Source organism: Neophocaena asiaeorientalis, unplaced genomic scaffold (genome assembly GCF_003031525.2).
Source record: "Neophocaena asiaeorientalis asiaeorientalis breed wild unplaced genomic scaffold, Neophocaena_asiaeorientalis_V1.1 scaffold120, whole genome shotgun sequence".
NCBI lineage: Eukaryota > Metazoa > Chordata > Mammalia > Artiodactyla > Phocoenidae > Neophocaena > Neophocaena asiaeorientalis.
Genome location: NW_020185322.1, coordinates 723,791 through 749,142, shown reverse-complemented (window position 1 = coordinate 749,142; position 25,352 = coordinate 723,791). Strand labels below are relative to the sequence as shown.

Sequence of the window (25,352 nt, the reverse complement as noted above, 5' to 3'; positions counted from 1 at the left end):
GAAAGTTAAATCATTTTAGCGTTACTGTGTGTGGTTTCCATACATTTCCATAACCTTCTTTTGTTGATCTGTGCCGTGACTCGAGCCATTATGAGGATGAAATGCCAGTTCCAGGAAGGGCCTGGGGGGTGCAGACCAGTTGCTAGGTGTCTGGCAGGTTAGCCATGAGATGCAGAGTGGCACATTTATTCTCCGTGCAGCCAGCGTTGGGCAGGAGACGGGCATGCAGACAGAGTGTGGGACGTGGAGCTGTGAGTGCTGGGGTTTGCGCCTCTGCTCACAGTGGGGTCTGAGGGCAGGCCTGGTGTGCATTGCCTTTATGACTCTTATTTGGTGCACAAGGTAGAGTGTCATCCCCATTGTGTGGATGGCAAAACTGAGGCCCAAAGAGGGCACATCTAAGCAGCTTCCTGAAATAACTCAGGCAAGTACAAAGGGCCTGCTCACAGTTTCATGAGGAACTTGGACTGAATGGGTATGAATTCTACTTTTTAGGGAGCATGAGAGTACCTAGTTAATGTAGCTCAAATGATGGCATTTCTGAAGCCAGTACTGGGCTTGGCACAGTTCTTTGTGCTTTTTTTTTTTTTCTTTTAAGTTCTCCCTCAGAAGAAAAATGTGTCTTCTAACTGGTGGGTTTGCATATCTCTCAGAGAAAAACCCTCAACCTGCCAAACCCTGGCCATGACCCATGGACCCTAATGCTCTGTCTGGATTTCCCGGCCCTCCCCACTGTTTCCTCCTTCCCACACGGCTCCGGGCACCCTGGCCACCTGCTGTTTACCACACCAGGGCCCTCGCCAGCCCAAGGCCTTCATTAATGGTTTCCTCCTTCTGGAAGAGTCTTCTAGATATGCTTAGGGCCCGCTTCCTTGTTCCATTCAGTTCTCAGCAAAGAGGCCTGCCCTGGCCACCCCATCTAGAAATGTCCATGTGATTCTTTTTGACCCACACTTTATCTTTGTTTCCAGCGCTTACCAACACATGACATATATATTTGTTTATGGTCTGCCTCTCTTCTCACTGGCCTGGGAGCTTCCTGGGGCAGAAAGCTGGCTCCATCCGCCTCCCTTGGAGGGAGGCAGATGTTCACTGTGTGCCTGCCGACCAGTCAGCCTGGGCTCTGTCCCCTCTGGGGACTCACAGATGTAGGGCCTGCTCCCCAGGCAGCAGCAGGGCCTGGGGACACTTGCCCCTGTCCCTCACCACCTCTAGGAAGCAGTGCCGTGTACAGTGGTCAGTGACAGCTTGTAGCTCCGGTTTCTCTTGAGAGTGAAGTTCATTGTCACAGGCCAGAGCTGACTAATGTTTAAACTGAAGATTGTCTCCAGTGTCATTAAGGACTTCCTGCTGAGCAGGTGCGAACATGGCACGCGCCCAGGCCATGTACCTCTGCTTCAGAGGGGATGGCAGGAGGTATGTCCCTTTACCAAAGAAGTGGCTCAGGCACCTTAATGGGCAAATGTGGGGAGATATTTTGGGGCAGACAAGCCTTTTGGAACCCCTCCCCAGCTCTGGGGAGTCTCACTGTTTGAGGGGTTGAACCTGTTTTACCTTTCATAAATCTCAGAGCAGCCCGGCCTGAATATTGCAGTGTCAGGGGAAGGGGATTGTAGAGTTTCTAAAGGATGCATCCACCTTGTGTCGCGAGAGACACATGTGCTGCTTGGCCCTATTGGGAGAAGCCAAGCAGAAAGGACCAGTGGCCTCTCTGGGCATCAGAGCATCCAGTTCCTATCATTGAGACTTGGGGAGGGCTGGCAGGGGCACAGTGGACCCTACATTCCTTTCCATGGTCTCTGTGATGGGTCATAACCTCCATGGCCAAGTAGTTGAGAAAAGCCCAATGAACCATATCCCCATGCTTCCAGCCTTCCTTTTCCATGCAGAGGCGTCTCACAGGATGCTCTTTTGCTTTGTGGGTAGCCACCAGGCAGGTGTACTTATTTTTGGCCAGAGATAATATCATCATCAGAGCCTCACAACAAATCGATCAGTAGTTAGTGTGTGTATGGTTGAACAGCAAATAAAGCGTTCCAGCAAGTGACACTAGTGCCTGCAGAGGGACATGTGAACTTTTCTTTGAGTTGGGACAATGTTAATGTGATTATGCTTCAGGAAATGGAGAACTGTCAATTGCGTTTGAAGATTAAGTCGGTTCCATTCATCAGGAGATGAAGAACGGGTGTGTGGGCAGTTTAGAAAAAGAAGGATCAGTAGGTGGGACCATGCCAAGGTCAATCTTGAGTCTACCGAGATTTTATACTTTTGAAAGGAATGAAAATTAGTACGTAGAATTTTAAGATATAAAGGCAGTAGGGAGGGGACCTAATTTGAAAACACGGAGGAGTAGCTTAGGGACACGAACAGAAAGTCCAAATTAAAAATTCACCCACCCTCCTTTCATGGGGAGTGTGGGTTCCTGGAAGTGCGGGTTCCTGGAAGTGCAAGGAAGAGAACAGTCCTGCCTCAGCCCTTGGGATTGAAACGGACAAACATTGTCAGAAACTTACATGGAAACCAAAGTTCCTGGGCTTCTATTTGCAGGTTTGCAGGTTAAGAAAGTTTCAATGAATTTACCCATCAGAACCCAGATAGTCATCGACACAGTATGGGTGAGAGTTTGGACAATTTCCTGGGGGGAAATACAGTAAGAAGGACCTCTGCAACCCACCCACTCTTCTTACTCTTTCTGAACTATGAAATTAACTCCGCCCAAGGAGGTGGCATAGTTTTGAAAATGAAAAAGCATGACAGTGGCATCAAAGCAGAGTTCTCCCATGTCTGTTGATTAACTGATTAGCAAAATTTGAACCTCCTGGAACTTCCGTTTTGCCAGTTGTCAAGTGGGCATGATGTTGTCATGCAGGGTTATTGGTGGGATTAGAACACTGTTGTCAGATCGTTTTTAAAGTAAGCTTTTAATAAGGCTTTGCTAAGCAACGTAGACGATGATGGTGGCGGTGATTATCTAGGTTAGAGAAGCTTCATTCTTTTCACGATAACCCATCTTTCTGGGGAAGGGAATTGTTCTCTAGGCTGAAACCTTGCACCTACAAGGAAGCACAGAATAACTTGCATCTTGGCCAGGTTCTGTCTCCAGCCTTGAGTATTTATCTGTCCAACGTGTGCAGCTCAGTGATGGGAAGATGTGTAGACCATTTCATCTGCTTAAGGTAGGGAGATGCAGCCAGTTAGGAACAATCACTAAAGCTAAAAGAAAGAGAAGGGAATTTTCTTGGTGAAAAGGTAGAAATTGTTTTTATATCATTCACAGCTATAAATAGAGAAATGTTTGCCGTAAATGGATTTCCTGCAGGGCAAAGTTTTATCATATCACTGTGACCGGGAGGACACCTATCTGTTTCTGTTCAAAATGATGTAAAAAGACACAAAGAATTACCTGTGACACATTGGATTGGATTGAGAATATTAATCAGCTATGTTCATTTCCCCTATCTGTTCATGCCTTCTGACTGCCCACTGCATGAAGTGACGGTCTTCCATCGCCTTTTATGATGTCCACGGTGTGATTTTAAGTTACCTGTCCAGTGGCTGCGTTCCATTCACCCCTCACATCTGGGTTTGAATCCTGGCTCCTTCAGTCCCTGGCTTTGAGAGTTGGGCAAGTGGCTGAACCTCGTTGAGTTCAGTTTCCTCATCTGTAAACTGGGGATAAATACTAATAACGTAGATTTGTATTAGTTTCCCATTGCTGCTGTAACAGAGTACCAGAAACTTAGTGGCGTAAAGCAAAACAAATTTATTATCTTATAGTTCTGGTCAAAAGCTCTGAAGTGGGTCTCACAGGGCTAAAATCAAGATGTTGCATGGCTGTGTTCCTTCTGGAGCGTCTCAGGGAAAACCTGTTCTTTCCCTTGCAAGCTTCTAGACGCTGCCTCATGACCCTTTTTGCATCACTGACCGCTGCTTCTGGAGTCCCATGTCCTTCTCTGATTCTGACCCTCCTGCCTCCCTCTTATAAAGACCCTTGTGATTACACTGGGTCACCCGGGTAATCCACGGTACTCTCCCTGTTTTAAGTCCCTTCACCTCATCACAGATGCAAAGTCCCTTTTGCTATGAAGCTAATATTCACAGGTTCCAGGGGTTAGGACGTGGACATCTTTAGGGGACACTATTCTGTCCATCGAAGGATGCTGCAGTGTTGTGAATAGAAATGATGTGTTTTGTAGCTTTATACGCGCCCTCACACACACATGTTCTTCCCATTGCGCTGTGCCCCATAAATTACCCTCTTGCCGCACTCCCCTCACGTGTATCAGCTGCCGCGTTGTTCTGCTTTTGTCTGCTTGCCTTTCTTGACCTCCCTCCATTTCCCTGACGTTTGTGTCTGTTGAAACACACTCATACTTCAATTCCCCCTTCCCCCAGAATGAGTTCCCTAGTGTTCTGTATGAATGATCTCTATGAAGAAGAGGTTTTCTTCAAAAAGCTATTGAATTTCTGCATTGGTGAAGGTGTCCAGGCTGATGGTGAGCCGGGTAGAGAGGCTGAGTCACCAGTTCACACCAGCCCTATTTGGATGGACGGTTATCCATCCAGCACAGGCGTGAACTTGGCTCTGTGATGGGATTGTAGCTGACGTTTTTGTTGATAGGGTATATAGCTAGGACAAGCCTTCAATTAGCTGGCTAGTCATTTTGCATAGATGATTATTGGTTATTCTCTGTCCTTTTCCAAAAATTTCTCTGCTTCATTAAATAACTTTTAATGGAAAAACAGTGCATGTACATGCACTGGGTATACGGTAAAATGGGTAAAAAGGAAGAAGACTCCCAACGAGCCTCGTTCTTGGGCCTCTCCCTGGAGGCAGTAATTTTACTTGCTTCTTGTCTGTCTTCTCAGATTGCGTGTGCGTGCACGTGCGCCTATGTGTTATGCAAACAGGAACACGGTAGACAATTTGCACCTTTATTTTTTCACTTAACTGTGTATCTTGGGGATACTTCCATATTAGCACACATAAGTCTACTTAATGATTTTAAATGACTGTCTAGTACTCCATTCTATTTTTAGGTTGCAGTTTACTTAATCAGCTCCCGGTGGGTGGACACAAGCAGAGTTCATTCTGTTTCCCTTTACTTCATTGTGCTTCACTGCATTTTCTACTAAGTGGAAGGTTTGTTGCAACGCTGGGTTGAGCAAGTCTGTTGGCGCCATTTTTCTAACAGCATTTTCTTACTCTGTGTCTCTGTGTCACATTTTGGCAATGCTCACAATATTTCAAACGTTTCTCACTATGAATGTGTTTGTGATGGTGATCAGTGATCTTTGATGTCACTGTTGCCAAAAGATGACAGCTCACTGAAGGCTCAGATGATGGTTAGCATTTTTTAGCAACGAATATTTTAAAATCAAGGTATATGCATTGTTTTTTTAGACATAATGCTATTGCACACTTAATAGACTACAGTACCGAGTAAACATAACTTTTACGTGCGCTGGGAAACCAAAGAATTCGTATGACTTGCTTTATTGCTATATTCGCTTTATTTTGGTGGTCTCAAACCAAACCCGCAATATCGCTGAGGTGTGACGATATTTAGGATATTTCCAGTGTTTCGCTACTTCAAGCTTTTACTGACTTTTTTTAAACCAGATTATAATAAGCCTCCTATTTTCTTTCTGTAGATACAGCCAAATATCCCTTTAACGTAGTAATTATTATACCAATAAGGACTGTATTATTTAATGGGGGAGCTTGAAAGAATGAGTACCTTGATGTGTGAGTTTGGTTGGCATGGAGCTCAAAGGCATTTCCCTTCAAGTGCTACGTCTGCCCTGAACAAGAATTAAAAGAAGTTTAAAAGAGGGTTTAAAAATATGAGCCCACCAGGGGGTCCCAGTGAGTAGAAATGGCCATGTGAGGGATGGCCAGCTGGGATTAACCATAAATGTCCATCCCGGCTTTGGGAATTATGGTTTTGCCCACCACCTGATGTTGATGTCCCCCGGCCTCTCCAAAGCCTGTGTATTTGGTGTCAGGAGGCTGCTGGATCTTCCTAGCAGTCACAGGATCAGGGGACACAAGTCCGCTAGTTCTGGTTTCCCTACCGTGGTGGGTGGGAGTGAGAAAGGGCAGGGTCATTCTGAAGAGCCACCCCTGTAGGGAGAATCTTGGTCAAACAGGAGATCTGTGAAGGCTGCAGGTCTAGGAGGTCTGCATGGTTGACAAAGGAACCTGGAAAATATACTGGGAGTTCCAGTTTCATCCAAGTCATCACGCCTGTCATCCAAGTAAAGTGGATTCTTGCAACAGATGCATACATGCCCCACAAGGACGCCTTATGTGCCTTTTAGTGTTGCTAGCCTTTTAGCTGAGGCTACAAGGACACTCTGTAATTCCGGAAGTAATGCCACCACCTTCAAAAACCAGGCTTCCATGAATACTCCCTGTGGATGATGTGCTGAGAAAAAGTGCCGGACTCACTAGGGTTCCAGATCAACCTTTCACAAGTGACTGGAGAAGAGCAGAGAGAAAATATGGGACCGCAGCAAAGAAGTGAAGGGGAAAAGTTGTGCTGTTAAATGAAGCATGTTCTTTAAAATATGACGGGAGGCATTCATTTGGAATTTGTTTCTCTTCCTCATTTGGATCGGTGACGCAATTAGCGGAAAGATTTACCGCCACAGAAAAACCGTAAGAAACCCAACATGTCACCTGCAAGACAGTGCTGGTGTTTTGCAGCTTCCCCTGGGACAAGCATTGTCATCACTTGCTCCAGTGGTTTTAGAGGCAGGGATGTAATACTTGGAGTGAGAATTGATCCAGGCAATAATCAGGCTAATCGAGTGAATGCTAAAGAACATTTCATCATGGTTCTTGAAGCTGTTACAGAATCTGGTGGCTAATCATTGCGGAATTTGCCAGTTGAAGAGGGGATTTCTGGGTGAAAAAGAATAGCTGCTTTTAGTAGGAATCCCCCTATTCCTATGCATGATTTACTAAAGTTAAGAAGATGTCTCTGATTTGAACTGGTTGGTGAGACACGGGTTGCAATTAATAAGGGCTTGGGAGGCTTCACTGGTGGCGCAGTGGTTGAGAGTCCGCCTGCCGATGCAGGGGACACGGCTTCGTGCCCCGGTCCGGGAAGATCCCACCTGCCGCGGAGCGGCTGGGCCCGTGAGCCATGGCCGCTGAGCCTGCGCGTCCGGAGCCTGTGCTCCGCAATGGGAGAGGCCGCAGCAGTGAGAGGCCCGCGTACCGCAAAAAAAAAAAAAAAAAAAAAAAAAAAAATGGAGGAAGTGAGACTTTTTTGCTTTGCTTGCTAGTCAGAGCTTTATTCACATGGGGCATGGCTTTCTTCAGGTCAGTGGGCTGAATCAGTACAAAATGTCTTGAGTGGTATATGAATTAATGAAGATATTTAAGTGAAGATTCTACCAGAAAGAGTTAATGCCACTTCTAAAATTGCTGAATTTCTGGCTGGAGAGTTTAGACATTGAGACCATCTGACTCCATTACTGTTATTATCTATTTGGATTCTCTGGGGTCAGTACGACTCCTCTTGGGGTGAGCAGACAGGTTTTCCTATTTTAAGAATTGATTCTGCTCTGGAACAATAGGTCTTAAAGGCACCTGTCAGTTTCTTTATTGTTTGAAGCCAAATATTACCAATTTCATTTTCTGCTGTTTAGGTTGTTTTCATTTTTTTCCCCCATCAGCCCTTAATATTGTCCTGGCCTGACACTGGGGAAAATAGTAGGCTTGGTGGAAAAGAACATTTTAATTTATGGTCCAAAGCCTGGCATAACGTCTGTCTGTCCAGTTGCACGTCGCAGTAGTGGCAATGGGCTAGAGGCGATGCTATTAACAAAGATAATAACGCAGCCAATCTGATTTGTATGTAGAATGATTCAAAAGCGTGGAAAGGCAGTGAAACAATAATAGCTGACTCTAAGGTAATAGGGCAGATCATTTCAGCACCATCTGATTACGTCTTGGTCTAATTTGGGATGGATATAATTTTATCAAGCGACCGCTTTAGTGTACTGTCGTGAGTCAGAAAGACAGCTCTGGAATTCCTGATTCTGCCTGAAAATCAGAGACGTCTTTTGGAGGTTTTGCCAGTTCAATTGGACGGACATTTGGGGAGCACCAAAAATGTGCAAGTCACAGCAGGTGGTCAGAGACTCAGTGTTTGTAGATTTTGTGATTAAAGTGCTCTCGTTTGACAGAAGAGTTTATTTTAAAATTATGTGCACTTACGGGAGCCGGCACATCAGCTACTCTTCTTCGATACTAACTGATGTTTGTTCTTAGCAACTTCAGGTTGTAGATCATAGAAATAGGGAAAGCAGAATCCAGAGATCCTTTCTTTAAAAAAAAAAAAATTGAAGTATAGTTGATTTACGATATTGTGTTAGTTTCAGGTGTACAGCAAAGTGATTTAGTTGTACATATGTACGTATTACTTCATTAGAGGTTTTCCATTATAGATTATTACAAGGTATTGACTACAGTTCCCTGTGCTCTACAGTAAATCCTTGTTTATCTACTTCATATATAGTGGTGTATATCTGTTATCCTTTACTCCTAATTTATCCCTCCTCCCTGTAGATTTTTTTTTTTTTTTTTTTTTTTTCCGATCCGCGGGCCTCTCACCGCTGCGGCCTCTCCCGCCGCGGAGCACAGGCTCCGGACGCGCAGGCCCAGCGGCCATGGCTCACGGGCCCAGCCGCTCCACCGCACGCGGGATCCTCCCGGACCGGGGCACGAACCCATGCTCCCCGCATCGGCAGGCCGACCCCCAACCACTGCGCCACCAGGGAAGCCCTCTCCCTGTAGATTCTTGTTTTTACTTTTTATGATCATAAGTGGTAGTGAGTAGTTGTGTTATCTAGCGTTATCTGTGGGAGTGGCTTAGCTCTGAGTTCTGCCCACAATATATAGCAGCGGATCTGGAGGTAAAGTGCTCTAGGAATTTTCTTTAACAACTGGAAGGTAAATTTCTAGTTGTGGTTCACAAAACCCTTAAATGTCTGTTTGAAGCCAAGGCATCCTCAACACGCATGGATTTTGTGCTGCTTTTCCAGGGAGCTCAGAAATATAAGGAATTTCCAGAGCCCCACCCACTTCTTTGCTTGCCCTTCCGCTGGTAAGTTGAGAGTAAGGATCATTTCATTCATGGAGGGTTGGGTGCCGGTCCTCAGCTGGGCTTCATAGCACAGATAGTCTACAGCGTGGATAGTTCATTACTTCGCCAGGGTTCCATTCTTACAACTGACTAGATAACGCAAAAAACTAAGCAGCCCTTTTTCAGAGCCATCATTTATGAAGTGGGAAGCAAAAGTAGTTGCTTAGAATCCTTTAGTGAATATAGAAAATGTGACATTTTCCTCGAGTCTTGGAAATTCAGCTCTCAAAAGATGGTTTATTTTCTCCTGGGTTCCTGGCTTACAATCAGAGCAAGGTGCCTCCAGATGAGGATGTGATTTGCTCTGAAATATGGACGAAAAGGGGGAAGGATTCAGCTTTTGTAATTTGTACAGCTTATCTTCAGGCGATGAAAATATTTAGCATTTCAAGAATTTTTACTTTGACCTTTTTAGGAATTCATCAAAGAGGTTTAATTTAGATGGAAACTTGGTGTGTTTTTAAAAAATAGAATAGTTTTCTTTAAATATCAAAGAAATATCTTGTCACAACGTGAAACAATACAATTTTCGAGTCACTGGAATTTTTACTTCTCCCACGATTATGCATTTCCTAGAGTCCTTTATCTAAAAATCTGCTTTCTCATTGTTCCTACCAAATTTTACTTCTATAACCAGGATAAGGAGGAGAAGTATCATACCATAGATTCGCAAATAGTGACGTCAGCATTATCCAACTGTAAAATATGACTTAAGCATTAAGGTACATAGTGTACAGTTTAAAGTATATCTGGAAAGACTCTAAGAATTTTTACGCTTCAGGAGACACCTTTGAGGATCTTTCTGCATAGGCTTGCATAGAAATTTAGAAGAATGCATTATAAAGGAGGAAAGGGACAGTATTTTTTCCTCTACACTGAGTGGAAGGTCATTGGCGTACATCATTTACTTTGTGGATCTATAGCACAGGGAGGAATCCAAGGAGAGCCCCAGATAATGGTGATCAAACTGCCTTGGACGTCAGTTGGTGCCAATATTGTTAGGAATACAGACACAGAAGAGAATGACTTAGGACTTCTGCTCGCATCAGGCAAGCACACGAAAGACCACCATGGCATGTGTAAGTAGGGCAATGACGGTGTAAGCCAAGTGTGTGACCCTCATTCTGTCTGGTGGAAGACAATTGAGAAAGCCTTCAAAGGTTAGGATATATAATATATCAGCTAGGCCCTTCAACATTTATAACGGAATATACTTCCATTTATAATGGAATTGTGCCAAGCAGAAAGAAAAAGGAACGGCATTCAAGGAAAGGGGGAGGTGGGGGGAATTGAACCCAGGCCAGTGGTGTGAAAGGGCATGGGTGTATTTGGGAAATGCCAGCTGACCTTTGTGGCTGGGTGGAGGTGATGTGTGTGTGCATGGTGGGGCGAGTTTGTGTTGGGGAGGATGGCTTGGTGGTAGATGAGCCTTCAGATTGGGGTCAGGTTGGGGAGAGCTTTGAATGCCGTGGAAACTTGCAACGAAGTTTAAACTTTATCCTGTGTAGACATAAAACCTCAGTGTTTTAGGTAGGGTAGCCACATAGTCAGATCTTTGCTTTGGAAAAGTAATTCCAGGAGCAGGTAGAAGATAACGGTGGAAGGTAGGCTTGCTGGGGGCAGAGGGGTCCAGGAGAGAGTGCTGGGAGCAGTCCTGAGTGAATAAAGGAACGCGAACCAGAGCAGTGGTGTAGGGATGGACCAACAGACAGGCATCTGAGAATCATTTTAGCGGAAAGCTGGATATACTTGTTGATGGAAATGAGAGAGGGATGACATAGAGTTCTAGGCTGGGTTCCTGAATCTATAGAGAAGAGACTATATAGGAGAGAGAAGTTTGGGGATGAAGATACTGTTTTTTGCTTTGGTTATGGTGCTCTTGAGAGGCTGCTCGGGGGTTTCAGCTGGAGAACCCAAGCGGGCAGCTGGAAAGATGAGATTTGCACAGGAGATGAGATGAGAGATGTTCAAATTTAGACCAAGGTTAGGGGGCCATGAGGAGATAGGTGGTGTGGAAACAGCAAACACCAGATTTCCCGGGGTTGGGTGTAGAATAGGATGAAGGCAGGGCTGAGGATGCAACCTCGGAGCTCGCTGATGTTTGATTGGAAGCAGAGGAGGAGGCCGCAATGGAGAGAAGCTGGATGTAAAGGTGGAAGGAGAGAGCTGCTGTAGAACCAAGAAGAAGGGAGTTTTAGGAAGGAGGCCGAGACCATCAGAGGTCACACAAGAGACCAACAGGATGAGCAGCGAGAAGAAGGCACTGCATTTAGCATTTGGGAGACCGCCCTCCCCTTCCCAGGGGCCCAGCCCTCCTGGTTCCAGTCAAGGGATGACAAGGGGAGAAGTCAGATTATGGAGGGGGGATGGGGGGGGATGCCAGGCAGGAGCGGCCACTGCACAGACTGCGTTTCAAGATGCAAGTGCGGGGCTTCCCTGGTGGCGCAGTGGCTGAGAGTCCGCCTGCCAATGTAGGGGACATGGGTTCGTGCCCCGGTCCGGGAAGATCCCACATGCCGCGGAGCGGCTGGGCCCGTGAGCCACGGCCGCTGAGCCTGCGCGTCCGGAGCCTGTGCTCCGCAACGGGAGAGGCCACAACAGTGAGAGGCCCGCATACCATAAAAAAAAAGATGCAAGTGTGGCTCAGTCTGGCTGGAAGGCTCTACCGCTCAGGTTTAAATGCCCAAAGCTTGTATTTTTCAGCTCAGGGAGTGCGAAGTGCTTTGACCTCCTTGTACTTTATAACGTGGTAACTCTCTGTCCTTGCTTGTGTTCTTAGGGGTTTATTTCCTTGGGTTGTCTGGAGGCTTTCTGGCTCCCAGATAATTTTTCTTGCTGTCTTCCCTCCTATTACCAGCCCCCTCTCTCTCCCTCCCCGCTACCCCATTCCCACCTCACACACGCAGACACACACATCACTTTGTTGTGTAATTACATTGAAAGTGCCCTAGCTCTCCATTTTTGAGTTTCTGCTTCTGATGTTTATTTAGCTGCCTTAGAACAGGGAAAGTATCTTCCAGTGATTTGTTTATTGTGGGAACAATAACAGTTTATGCTAATCTTATATCCCCCTAAGAAGACTAGAGACCTCTGTCTTTGGAAAGCTTAAAGCCGGGGTAAATGCACACATTGTTTGGCTCAAAGAGGAAGGGAGGTGGATTTGCACTATCGGTGCAGAGCGGGAGGACAGCTCACCCAAAGGCAGCGTCTGACCCTCCCTTGCTGTCACCTGCCACGCTTGTGGGGAAGACCGCCTGCTAGCAGCCCAGTAGAGTGTCTTGAAAAGGACCTGGGAAGGGTTAGGAAGCATACGTTTTCTTTTCTGACCCTTACTACCAGAGCCTCAGTATCTTCATCTGTAAAACACAGGGGACAGTAACTTCTTGGGTTGCTGTACGAATTGGATTTGTTGATAGGGGCCAAAGCACTTTGTAAATGTCAAGTGGTACACAGCATCCGGCACCTCCAGTTATTCATATAACTTCTTTCTCCTTTAGGGAGGTAATGAGTGAAAAAGCTTATCATATGTTTCCAATGTAACCATTTTTAAGCATACAATTCAGGGGCATTAAGTACATTCACACTGTTGTATAACCATGGCCATTATTCATCTTCCGAAGAACTTTTTCATCTTCCCAAATGGAAACTCTGTCCCCATAACTCCCCATTCCCTCCTCTCCCATCCCCTGACACCCGCCATACTACTGTCTGTCTCAATGAATTTGACTATTTTAGGTACTTTGTATAAGTGGAATCATACAGGATTTGTCCTCTTGATTCTGGCCTGTTTCCCCGAGCATAATGTCTTCAGGGTTCATCGATGTCGTAGCCTGTGTCAGAATTCCATTCCTTTTTATGGCTGAATAATATTTCATTGTATGTTTCTACCACAGTTCGTTTATCCTTTTATCCATCAATGGATATTTGGGCTATTTCTACCTTTTGGCTATTGTGAAAAATGCTGCTATATAATATATAATATATTATATATATATAATATAATATAATATATAATTATATATATAATACTGTTTGAGTCCCAGCTTTTGATTCTTTGGGGTGTATACACAAAAGTGGAACTGTAGGCTGAGTTTCATTCTGGTAGGATGGGAATATATCCTTGGCTTTGTGACTCTACTTAGTAACCGTGGAGTCACAAGGGTCCTTGTTCGTTGTCAAGTCCCAGCTGCTTAGCTCACGAGGCCCTTTGCGTGTCTGTGTCCCCTTGTCCTGCCCTCGCTGTGGGGTCACGGACAGTTCATCCCTCCCTCCCAACATCAGGGACAAAGGCAGAGAAGCCTTCGATCCAAGAACACCATGTGTCACCTTGGCCTCAGCTGCCCGCAGCCGCCCACCAGCACTGGCTCTGATGGAGACCTCCAGCCCCCTCCCCATTGTCATGGGCCAAGGGGTTGATTCACGAGAAACCGCACTTCTCACTCTGTTTCTGGGAGGGATTGATCTGCAGAGCAAGGAAGCACTTATCTCATGTGTGCCCGACAGCTCAGCAGAACACCTCCTCTGCATTGGCCAAAGTCTGTTACTATTTTTACAGAGTCTGAAGAGGAAGGAGCTCAGGGGAACACAGAGAGGGCAAGGGGACAGCCAAGGGGGAGAGGTCTGCCTGCAGTTCTTAGCTCAAGTTCTGGCTGCTAAGGGGCTTCTACACCTTTTGGAAAATGGACGCAGTAAATCTGACAGACTCAGGAGAGAAACTGCTGGAGTGTCATCAGCATCAGGGACCCAAGAGACAAATGGGGCAACTGGAAATGAATGCATGGAATCCATGGCATAAAATCACCTTTGGTGCTACCCTAATGTTCATAGCAGCACTATTTACAATAGCCAAGACATGGAAGCAACCTAAAGGTCCATGGACAGATGGATGGATAAAGAAGATATGGTACATATATACAATGGAATATTACTCAGCCATAAAAAAGAATGAAATACTGCCATTTGCAGCAACACAGATGGACCTAGAGATTATCATACTAAGTGAAGTAAGCCAGACAGAGTAAAACAAATACCATGTGATATCACTTATATGTGGAATCTAAAATACGATACAAATGAACTTATCTATGAAACAGAAACAGACTCATAGACATAGAGAACAGACTTGTGGTTGCCAAGGGGGAGGAGGGAAGAGGGATAAATTAGGAGTTTGGGATTAACAGATATACACTACTATGTATAAAATAGATAAACAATGAGGACCTACTGTATAGCACAGGGAACTATACTCAATACCTTGTAATAACCTATAATGGAAAAGAATTTGAAGAAGAATATATATACGTATAATTGAATCACTTTGCTGTACACCTGAAACTAACACAACCTTGTAAATTAACTATACTTCAGTTAAAAAAAAAAAAAAAATCACCCGTGGCGCTAGAATCCTGGTCTTTCCTCACTGATTTTTTCTTGTCTCTAACGTGGATCTTGTTCCACTTCCTGGAGGACAGCGAAAGGGAGCAGGTCCATAGCCGTCCATGTTCCTTCCATCTAAGAACCCTCACTGGGAGAAGAATCCGCTTCAGTCCATCCCCGAGACAGATGTGAGGGAGAGGGGAAGCTCCTGGCTGGGGATTCCCTCAAGTTGTTATGAATTGGCTTTTTTGGGCGAAAGCCATTGGCAGTGACCAAATGCCACTGGGAATGTCTGATGCCGTATATCACTCTGTGATAAATCTGTCCTGGGTTTTATGTATTTCTAGTTCATAATTGCTGTTCTGGCTGAGTCAAATGTGAGGCATGTGGTGGGAGACTCCAACTTGGCCAATGCTTGTGAGCAGAGGATCTTTGTTCTGACATATTCCACTTGGTCCTTTCGTTGAATGCCTACCTTCTGCCCCTCCGGTTTCTATAATTAGATACAGACCTTGAAGATAGACAGACTCGTCTCTCCAGAGTTAGGGTTCAGGAGGAACACTTGCCCCAAAGACTCACAGTTAATTGCACTAAGTGGAGTGCATTCCTCTCACTGGAAAGGATTTAAAATATATATATTCGTCTTCCTTTGGTCCAGGACAGATGCCTATCCCTGTCAGATGGCACAAGAGGGGGAGAGAAAAGCCCGTTCTTGCATAGGCATCTCTCTTTTTTTTTTAATTAATTTTTATTGGAGTCTAGTTGATTTACAATGTTGTGTTTCTGCTGTACAGCAAAGTGAATCAGTTATACATATATCCACTCTTTTTTATTTTATTTATTTGTTTGAATTTTATTTAATTTATTTTTTTATACAGCAGGTTCTTACTAGTCATCCATTTTATACCCATCACTGTATACATGTCAATCCCAATCTCCCAATTCATCACACCACCACCACCACCACCCCGCCGCTTTCCCCCCCTTGGTGTCCATACGTTTGTTCTCTACATCTGGGTCTCAATTTCTGTCCTGCAAACCGGTTCACGTGTACCATTTTTCTAGGTTCCACATATGTGCATTAATATCTGATATTGTTTTTCTCTTTCTCACTAACTTCACTCTGTATGACAGTCTCTAGATCCATCCACATCTCTACAAATGACCCAATTTCGTTCCTTTTTATGGCTCAGTAATATTCCACTGTATATATGTACCACATCTTCTTTATCCATGCATCTGTCATTGGGCATTTAGGTTGCTTCCATGACCTGGCTATTGTAAATAGTGCTGCAGTGAACATTGGGGTGCATGTGTCTTTTTGAATTATGGTTTTCTCAGGGTATATGCCCAGTAGTGGGATTGCTGGGTCATATGGTAATTCTATTTTTAGTTTTTTAAGGAACCTCCATACTGTTCACCATAGTGGCTGTATCAATTTACATTCCCACCAACAGTGCAAGAGGGTTCCCTTTTCTCCACACCCTCTCCAGCATTTGTTGTTTGTAGATTTTCTGATGATGCCCATTCTAACAGGTGTGAGGCGATACCACACTGTAGTTTTGATTTGCATTTCTCTAATAACTAGTGATCTTGAGCAGCCTTTCATGTGCTTCTTGGCCATCTGTATGTCTTCTTAGGAAAAATGTCTATTTAGGTCTTCTGCCCATTTTTGCATTGGGTTGTTTGTTTTTCTAATATTGAGCTGCATGGGCTGTTTATATATTTTGTAGATTAATCGTTGGTCTGTTGATTTGTTTGAAAATATTATCTCCCATTCTGAGGGTTGTCTTTTCATCTTGTTTGTAGCTTCCTTTGCTGTGCAAAAGCTTTTCAATTTCATTAGGTCCCATTTGTTTTGCTTGTTTTTATTTCCGTTGCTCTAGGACGTGGATCAAAAAAGATCTTGCTGTGATTTATGTCAAAGAGTGTTCTTCCTATGTTTTCCTCTGAGAGTTTTATAGTGTCAGGTCTTACATTTAGGCCTCGAATCCATTTGAGTATATTTTTGTATATGGTGCTATGGAGTGTTGTAATTTAATTCTTTTACATGTAGCTGTCCAGTTTTCCCAGTACTGCTTATTGAAGAGGCTGTCTTTTCTCCATCGTATATCCTTGCCTCCTCTGTCATAGATCTATTGTCCATAGGTTTTGGATCATTGTGTTTTCATTATCATTTGTCTCACGTATTTTTTGATTTCTTCACTGATCTCTTGGTCATTTAGTAACGTATTGTTTAGCCTCCATGTGTTTGTGGTTTTTTTCGGTGTTTTTTCACTGTAATTCATTTCTAATCTCATAGCATTGTGGTCAGAAAAGATGCGTGATATGATTTCAATTTCCTTCTGGTATATTTTTCATTTCAGTTATTGTGTTGTTCATCTCTGTTTTTTTGTTCTTTAATTCTTCTAGGTCTTTGTTAAACATTTCTTGCATCTTCTCGATCTTTGCCTCCATTGTTTTTCCGAGGTCCTGGATCATCTTCACTATCATTATTCTGAATTCTTTTTCTGGAAGGTTCCCTATCTCTACTTCATTTAGTTGTTTTTCTGGGGTTTTATCTTGTTACTTCATCTGGTACATAGCCCTCTGCCTTTTCATCTTGTCTGTCTCTCTATGAATGTGGTTTTTGTTCCACAGGCTGCATGATTGTATTTCTTGCTTCTGCTGTCTGCCCTCTGGTGGATAAGAGGCTATCTAAGAGGCTTTTGCAAGTTTCCTCATGGGAGGGACTGGTGGTGGGTAGAGCTGACTTTTGCTCTGGTGGGCAGAGCTCAGTAAAACTTTAATCCACTTGTTTGCTGATGGGTGGGGCTGGGTTCCCTCCCTGTTGGTTGTTTGGCCTGAGGCGACCCAACACTGGAGCCTCCCTGGGCTCTTTGGTGGGGCTAATAGCGGACTCTGGGAGGGCTCACACCAAGGAGTACTTCCCAGAACTTCTGCTGCGAGTGTCCTTGTCCTCATGGTGAGCCACAGCCACCCCCCCCACCTCTGTCGGAGACCCTCCAACACTAGCAGGTAGGTCTGGTTCAGTCTCCTATGGGGTCACTGCTCCTTTCCCGTGGGTCCTGATGCGCACACACTACTTTGTGTGTGCCCTCCAAGAGTGGAGTCTCTGTTTCCCCCAGTCCTGTCGAAGTCCTGCAATCAAATCCTGCTAACTTTCGAAGTCTGATTCTCTGGGAATTCCTCCTCCTGTTGCCGGACCCCCAGGTTGGGAAGCCTGACATGGGGCTCAGAACCTTTACTCCAGTGGGTGGACTTCTGTGGTACAAGTGTGCTCCAGTCTTTGAGTCACCCACCCAGCAGTTATGGGATTTGATTTTACTGTGATTGCACCCCTCCTACCATCTCATAGTGGCTTCTCCTTTGTCTTTGGATGTGGGGTATCTTTTTTTGGTGAGTTCCAGTGTCCTCCTGTCGATGATTGTTCACCAGTTAGTTCGGGTGTTCTTGCAACAGGGAGTGAGAGCACGTCCTTCTACTCTGCCATCTTAAACCAATCTCCCCACTCTTTTTTAGATTCTGTTCCCATATAGGTCATTACAGAGTATTGAGTAGAGTTCCCTGTGCCAACCATAGTTCTTTTTTTTTTTTTTAATTTATTTACTTATTTTTGGCTGTGTTGGGTCTCCATGTCTGTGCGAGGACCTTCTCTAGTTGTGGCAAGGGGGGGGCCGCTCTTCATCGCGGTGTGCGGGCCTCTCACTGTCGCGGCCTCTCTTGTTGCGGAGCACAGGGTCCAGACGCGCAGGCTCAGTAGTTGTGGCTCACGGGCCTAGCTGCTCCGCGGCATGTGGGATCTTCCCAGACCAGGGCTCGAACCTGTGTCCCCTGCATTAGCAGGCAGACTCTCAACCACTGTGCCACCAGGGAAGCCCCCAACCGTAGTTCTTATTGTCTGTTTTATATAGAGTACTGTGTGTATGTCAATCCCAAGCTCCCAATTTATCCCACCCCTCCTTTTCCCCCTTGGTAAGCATAAGTTTGTTTTCTACATCTGTGTCTCTCTGTTTTGTAAATACGTTCATTTGTACCGTTTTTTTAAGATTCCACATATAAGTGATATCATATGATATTTGTCTTTTTCTGTCTGACTTACTTCACTCAGTATGGTAGTCGCTAGGTCTTCCCATATTTCTGCAATTGACAGTATTTTTTATGGCTGAGTAATATTCCATTGTATAGACGTACCACATCTTCTTTATCCATTCCTCCACTGCTTAGGCATCTCTTTGATGTTGGCTGAAGAACAGAGGCCCCGAGGGACCCATATTGGGATGACATTCGTCCTTCTAGTGGTTTCTTTTGATGTAGGAGAGTTTGTCTCTAGTCATAACTGTTTAGAAGCCATGTTTGGTGTGTCTCAGAGGAAATGAGTCACTCCTGAAAGTGTAGGGATAGAGAATGACTCGGTGGTTTTCCGTGGCCTGCGTGCACAAAGCCCAGGTTACAGAGGTCTGCAGCGGGCAATGGAGGTGTCTGTTTTTGTTCGAGTAGTTAGGGAAGTTGTACCCCAGTACAAGAGCAGCATCCAGGCATTGTCTGCTGGAAATAGACAAGGTGTCAGGTGCGGGGACGATGCAGCGTCTGGGGCTCGCGGACCACCTCTCTGAAGAAATGTAATCTCTGGCCCCAAATGTTCTGGTTACATTTTCAGTTTGGTGATGTGGCCTCACAGAGTTAGATTTCTGTTTTCAGGCAGGAAGTTCTCCCCACTCAGGGCATCATGTTTCTTTTTATTTGTTTGGTTGAAAAATGAAACAACCTGCTCACTGCAGCCCTGCATGGCCCTAAAAATTAATTAACCTGTGTGGGTACCGTGCGTCGCACATGTTAATTACACCCTTACCTATCTGTGAGAATTAATTACGGCTTTGCCAAGTGCTCTGAAATTTTCTTGGGAATGAAAGGGCCTGGGAGGAATCTAGACATTTCAGTGTTATCCTCTCGTCTGCTTGGGGGTGTGAGTGCTGACAGCTTCAGATGGACCTGATCTTTCCCGCAGGAACCTTTCTGGAGCTTTTCTGTTGCTCCCAAGTGACTGCTGCTTGGTTGTTGTGCAGGATGGCAGGTGCCCACACCCACATGGGCATTCCTGTGTCCCTTTGCAAGAGGTCACACTTGCCTTTGTCTACCCTCTGCACAAAGAAGTTTGGTTGGGAGTGTGGCTGGTTAAAAAGTCACAGTGATGCCGGGAATTGTTCTTGTTATTACTCAGATTTTGGTAGTGGGATCAGAGGAGCTGTCGGGAATGCCCAGATCTCCTGAATCTAAGCCGCTTCTTTTTCTCCCTCTTTGTTCACAGCGGGGCATTTTCCGAAGTGGTCTTAGCTGAAGAGAAGGCAACTGGAAAACTCTTTGCGGTGAAATGTATCCCCAAGAAGGCACTGAAGGGCAAAGAAAGCAGCATAGAGAATGAGATTGCGGTCCTGAGAAAGTAAGTGCCAGGAGGGACGGCCTCCTTCCCCCACCACCCAGTGGATGATGCTCCGGGATGATCAGGCCTCTGGCCCACAGGAGGGAGGAGGCTGCCGGGAGCTGGCTGCCCAGTGGTCGGAGAAGGTGACCAGGATGCTGGCCCGCAGTGAAGGGTGGGCTTGTTAACCCTGGCTGCCTTTTGTGCAGGGCGTCCAGAGCACTTTCCACATTATATAGCATTTCCTAATGTCTGTGCCAGTCATTTAGGTTGTTATTCCTTCCAAAGAACATGGCAGTCAGATGGACTCGGTTTTGAACCGAGACCCCACCGCTCCCTGCAGCTGGGTGACCTTGGGCTGGTTCCTGAGCTCTGAGCCTCCTCCATAAGCTGGAGTTAACAGTGTCCTCCCAGGTGTCCTCAGGATTAGGTGAGATGGCGCTTAGCAAGTGTTTGTTCAGCACCTGCTGCATAGTAAGTGCTCAGTGAAAGGGTAGCTGCCACTGCCACTGCCCCCAGTTACTATTATTGTTTTCTTGTTGTTGTTGCTTTATTTTATAAGAAGGAGGCGAAGCTCAGAAATGGAAGTCACTTGTCCATCGCCTTGCAGCTCAGATGTGGCACAGCCAGGGAGGTAACCCCCCTCCCCCGCCCCACCAGTGTGATTTCCAGTCTTTGGTGGGTCTCCTGCTCTCTGCCACACACCTGGCACCCAGAAAGTGCCAGAGCTCACTGGTTACCTGCTTTACCTCTTCACTGAGTTTGATTTTGCTCCCCGTGTAATAGAACCTGGATGGGGTTCCTGGACCCAATTCCAAGGTGTGTGGCTCAGGGTTTTCCCACATCAACAAACAATTCTTCGTTGCCAGCAGGGTGTCCGAGAGTTCAACTCAGTCCTGACACTGTCTACCCGGAGACAGAATCAGATCCCACAGCTGAAGGGCTCAGTCCCATGAGACCGCTCCCCACTTCAGGCTCCAGTCTCAAGCTTGGGTTGTTACCTGTACTTCTGACCAACTGGTTATAAGTCAGAGGTTCCCAGGGCCCTCTCCTGGAGTTCGATCAATTTGCTAGAATGGCTCACAGAACTCAGGAAAACCCGTTTACTCACTAGATTACCAAATTATTCTGAAAGGATATTAAAGGATGCGAACCAACAGCTAGATGGAAGAGATACGCAGGGCAGGGTCCCGAACAAGGGAGCTTCTGTCCTCTTGGAGTGCGGGGCAGCATGGTGGCATGCAGAAGTGTTCTGGTTCTCCAATGTGGAAGCTCTGCAAAAAGGGACAAAAACTTGTCCTTTGGGCTTTTTATGGAGGCTTCATTATATAGTTGTGATTGATAAAGATCATTGGTCATTGGTGATTGGTTCAACCTCCAGCCCCTCTCCCCTCCCCAGAAAGCAGGGGGATGGAACTGAAAGTCTCAACCCTCTAGTCACGTGGTTGGTTCTCCTGGCAACCAGCCCCCATCCTTAGGTGCTTCTAAAAGTCACCTCATTCACATAACAAAGAAACTTCTGTCTCTCTCAACACTTAGGAAGCTCCAAAGCTTTTTGGGAGCCGTGAGTCAGGAACTGTGGACAAGACCAAATATATATATGAGAAATATTTTTTGGTCATCTCAGTGACCAAATATATATTTCTTATAAACCACAGTTTCGCAGAATCAAATCAAAATCATGCCTCCAGCCCAGTGGTGCCACAGAGAACCATTCTGATGTGGCTGGATCCACCCAAAAGATGGCCTCCCGTTAGCGTGGTGTCCAGGCTGCTTCCCATGTCCTCATGATCGAGCCATTCCCCCGTGTCTCACAAGGTTTGGGGGAACAAACCTTTATATGGGACCTGCTTTTGCGTGATTGGGGTGTATCTGAGCATTGTGCTGTGAAGTTTTTAAGCTCTCATATTAGTAAAAGATGTTAGAAGTATCCTTGAAATTTGGGGGGTTTGGAATCAGCACAAAGTAAGAATCAGATAAGCAAAGAAAAATGGGAACAAGACTTACAGGGTCTCAGAACAAGATGTCACACTCTGCATTCTTCCTGAGTAAGCCACGTCTCCCACTTCTGTGTCTTGGGGACCAACAGTGCCCTCGGAACAGTGCTTTGTTGCCGTCAATACAAACCCAGCGCCACTGAGGTGGTCCGGATCTTCCTGTTCTGCAGCATGTGTGATGTGTGTTCTAGAACAAGTGGGTCTCGATGGCTTTTAAGTCCAAGGGTTTTCTGTTATTTGTTTGGTTGGTTTCTAGGTTGTCTCTTAGGGACCTGAAGAGTTTCAGGTTGTCCTGTGAGGACTGCATGAAATGATTCTGTGGCGGAGAATTTGGGAAAACAAATTACTCTAAGTACATTAGCATCAGGCCGGAAAACAGTATGTTAATGAAACATTTATTTAAATTGTTCATTTTGCAATATGAAATCGGCACTCAGAGAAGAGGATATTGGCTGTATATGAAGTTGTAGCCACATTGCAGATAGTTGGCATTTGAGATGCAATTCTGGGTGGGCTCTGAGCTTCCCCAGAGGGCCTACCTTGGGACACAGGGGCTGCTGGATGCTGAGTCAAGGATGGTGCCTTTATTTTCATGTATCTCCCTTATGGGCTTAGAAGCCACAAAGCCGGGGAAGTCAGTTTTATTCTCAGTGTTATCTTGCATCTACATGGGCAAGGGCAGCAGTGTAGACTTCATAAGCCAGTCTTCATTCATGCCTTGTTCCCTCTGCTTTAAGTAGTGTCTCCACCCTGTGCCTCATTCAAATAATACACACTTCCAGCAAGAGGGCATTTAAAAGCGAGGGAGGGAACTTCCCTGGCGGTCCAGTGGTTAAGACTCCACGCTCCCAATGCATGAGACGTGGATTCAGTCCCTGGTGGGGGAACTAAGATCTCGCATGCTGTGCGGTGTGGCCAATTGAAAACAATTAAAAAATAAATATATCAACTATACTTCAATAAAAAATAAAAATTAAGAAAAAATAAAAGCAAGGGAGGACCAGGGATTGGGAATCACTTATTTTGGTAGTTCTCACTCTCTGCTGTTGGGGTGCCTTGAAGTGTGACCCTTTTTTCAGGAATGGAAAACAAAGAAATGATTTTTCAGGGGATAAAAGGCGCTGTATCTCCTGTACTGATTTATTGTTTCGGTCCCCTGCAAAGGATTTATAAGTGGAGTAAGAAGCCGTTCCAAGTTATAAGCAGCCGGAAGCAAAGTATGTGAGTTGTAAAGAATATAGTTTTGAAACTGCTGTTAAAAGCCACCATTGAAGCATTCATTCATTTCACTGATGTTTAGTAAATTCCTAGGCATCAGTTGGAACCGAGGTTGAAAAGACAAGATACAATCCTTGCCCTCCAGGAGCTAAATAAGTGCAGTAACGTCGCAGATACTGTGTGAGAGGTCTGACCAGGGGCTCAAGAGTAGGGCTGCCCAGTTTTCCCTTTGGGGTGGGGTGTGAGGGTAGGCTTCTTGGAGGAGGTGGGTCCGGACAATGAATATATTTTGCTGAAGGCAGGAAGGCAGAGGGATATTCCAACCAGGAAGGAGCAGTGCAAACAGAGGAAAGGAGATGGGGAGGCAGGCTGGTGTGCTGGGAACTCCACATAGCTCACTGGACCAGGTGGAGGGTTCAAGGCGAGGTGTGGGAGACCCGAGGTTGGGGAGGCTGGATCGTGGGGGGCTATATACCCCAGTTTATCCGCTAGACAGAGGGGAGCCTTGAAGGATTGTTTCATAGAGATTATTGTTGCTGAACTTGGAAGGATAGATTGGGGGGTGGGCAAGACTCACTCTCTAGGGGGAGCAGTTAGGCAGCCATTGGAGGCGTCGGGGAAGCAATGCATTGAAACAGGAGGTGTGTGTTGGGATGCAAGGGGCAAAATGGAATCTCCAGGACTTAGGAATTCAGGAAGAATGGGGGGAGGATTGAGGGGAGAGTGGATTCTAGGATAACTATCAGGTTTCTGATTGGATACCTGGGTGGGTAATGACCCCATTAGCTGAGATCAGAAATCCAGGAGCCGGAGGGCAGGTGATGAGTTCTGATTCAGACATGCTGGTCTTGGGAATGGCTGGGTGGAGTTGACCAGTTGACCATGGATGTCTGGAGCTCAGCAGCTCAGCTGTGATCTGGGCTTGCTGGATGTTAAAGTTTTCTGAAAACACGTATTAAAAAATCCTTTGGTACTTTCTATAGCTAAATCATTGTAGATAGGGTCCCAGAGAGGCCTGCATTATTCCAAATTCTGTCATATACCCTGGTCGTTTGTATATTTCCAGGCTGTTTTTCATCCAGGGAGGCCCATCTGGGAGACTGCTTGCCCTCCTACGTGTTGCGTTTATTGCAGGGTGAGAGATTTATGTATTTCATTGGATTTAAGTAATGTAGCTAATATATCCTTAAGGATGTCTTTATTCTTGCTCTGAAAATAGTTCCAAAATGAATCTCCTCCTTGAAAGTGGATATTAAACCAAGCTCAGAGGGAATAAGAAGAGGCTGGCTTCATGGTAGGCAGTGAGAGAGACGCTGTCTGACTGGCCAGGGGCAGGGTCTGTGTGGCTCAGCACCAGCTTTCCCTGGTGGAATGGTTAGCTCAGGTCCCATGCAGCGAGTGTTCGCTGCATTATGGAATATCACATCATCAGTGTTACATACCCTGCGCTGGATTATAGAGTTTATCGTTTCTGTAGTATTATTTACTTAGAGGGCAGGCACTACCCAAATCTAGTTCCAAGGCAACACATAAAATATTTTTGGAGAAGTAGAAAGGCAAATAGATAGACAGTCTGTATTGAAATGGGGGGATGAAGGGGATGCATAAAGCTGGAATATGGGAGATGGAAGAAACAGGACAGATGTATTTAGAGTAGCCCTTTTCCTAACAGTTGGGGTAACCGAGGCTCAGACTGGTTAAAGAGTTACTGTGCTTATGAAACATGGCACCAGGATCCCACATGCTGTTGTAATGGTTCCTTTGTCGGCTACAGAGATGGTCTTCTCTGGGGGAGGAGCCTGGGTAGCGATTGCTTTTAGATTACATGTTCTCCGCCTTGAATACACTAAGGAGTCTCAGCTCACGGTCTCTGCCTTCTTCTCTCTAAATCAGTGGTTTTCAACCCTGGTGGCACATTAAAATCACCTGGGAAGCTTTTCCGACCATCCTGACACCCGGTCTCCATCCTAGACCAATTGAGTTAGAATTGGAGGTTATGGTGGCCGTTGGGAAATTTTGAAAAGCAGCCCCTCTCCATCCCTGGATTCTTACATGCATTCAAGTCAGTGTTGAGAACAGCTGCTCTAGGGCCCTGGCCTCATGGTCTCACCTCTCAGCGGGGTAAAGATGCTCTTCACGTGTCCAGGAGTAGGGAAAGATGTGTACACACGTGTTTGTGCA

The 25,352-nt window shown here is 45.6% G+C and overlaps 1 protein-coding gene across 1 annotated transcript in view; it reads left to right on the top strand.

Moving 5' to 3' along the window:
* Window positions 1-25,352, top strand: part of CAMK1D (calcium/calmodulin dependent protein kinase ID) — a 406,078-nt gene that overhangs the window by 140,946 nt on the left and 239,780 nt on the right. The window contains exon 2 of the mRNA XM_024734155.1: window positions 19,846-19,977. Within this exon, the coding sequence (XP_024589923.1) occupies window positions 19,846-19,977 (132 nt within the window). The remainder of the gene's footprint in view (window positions 1-19,845; window positions 19,978-25,352) is intronic.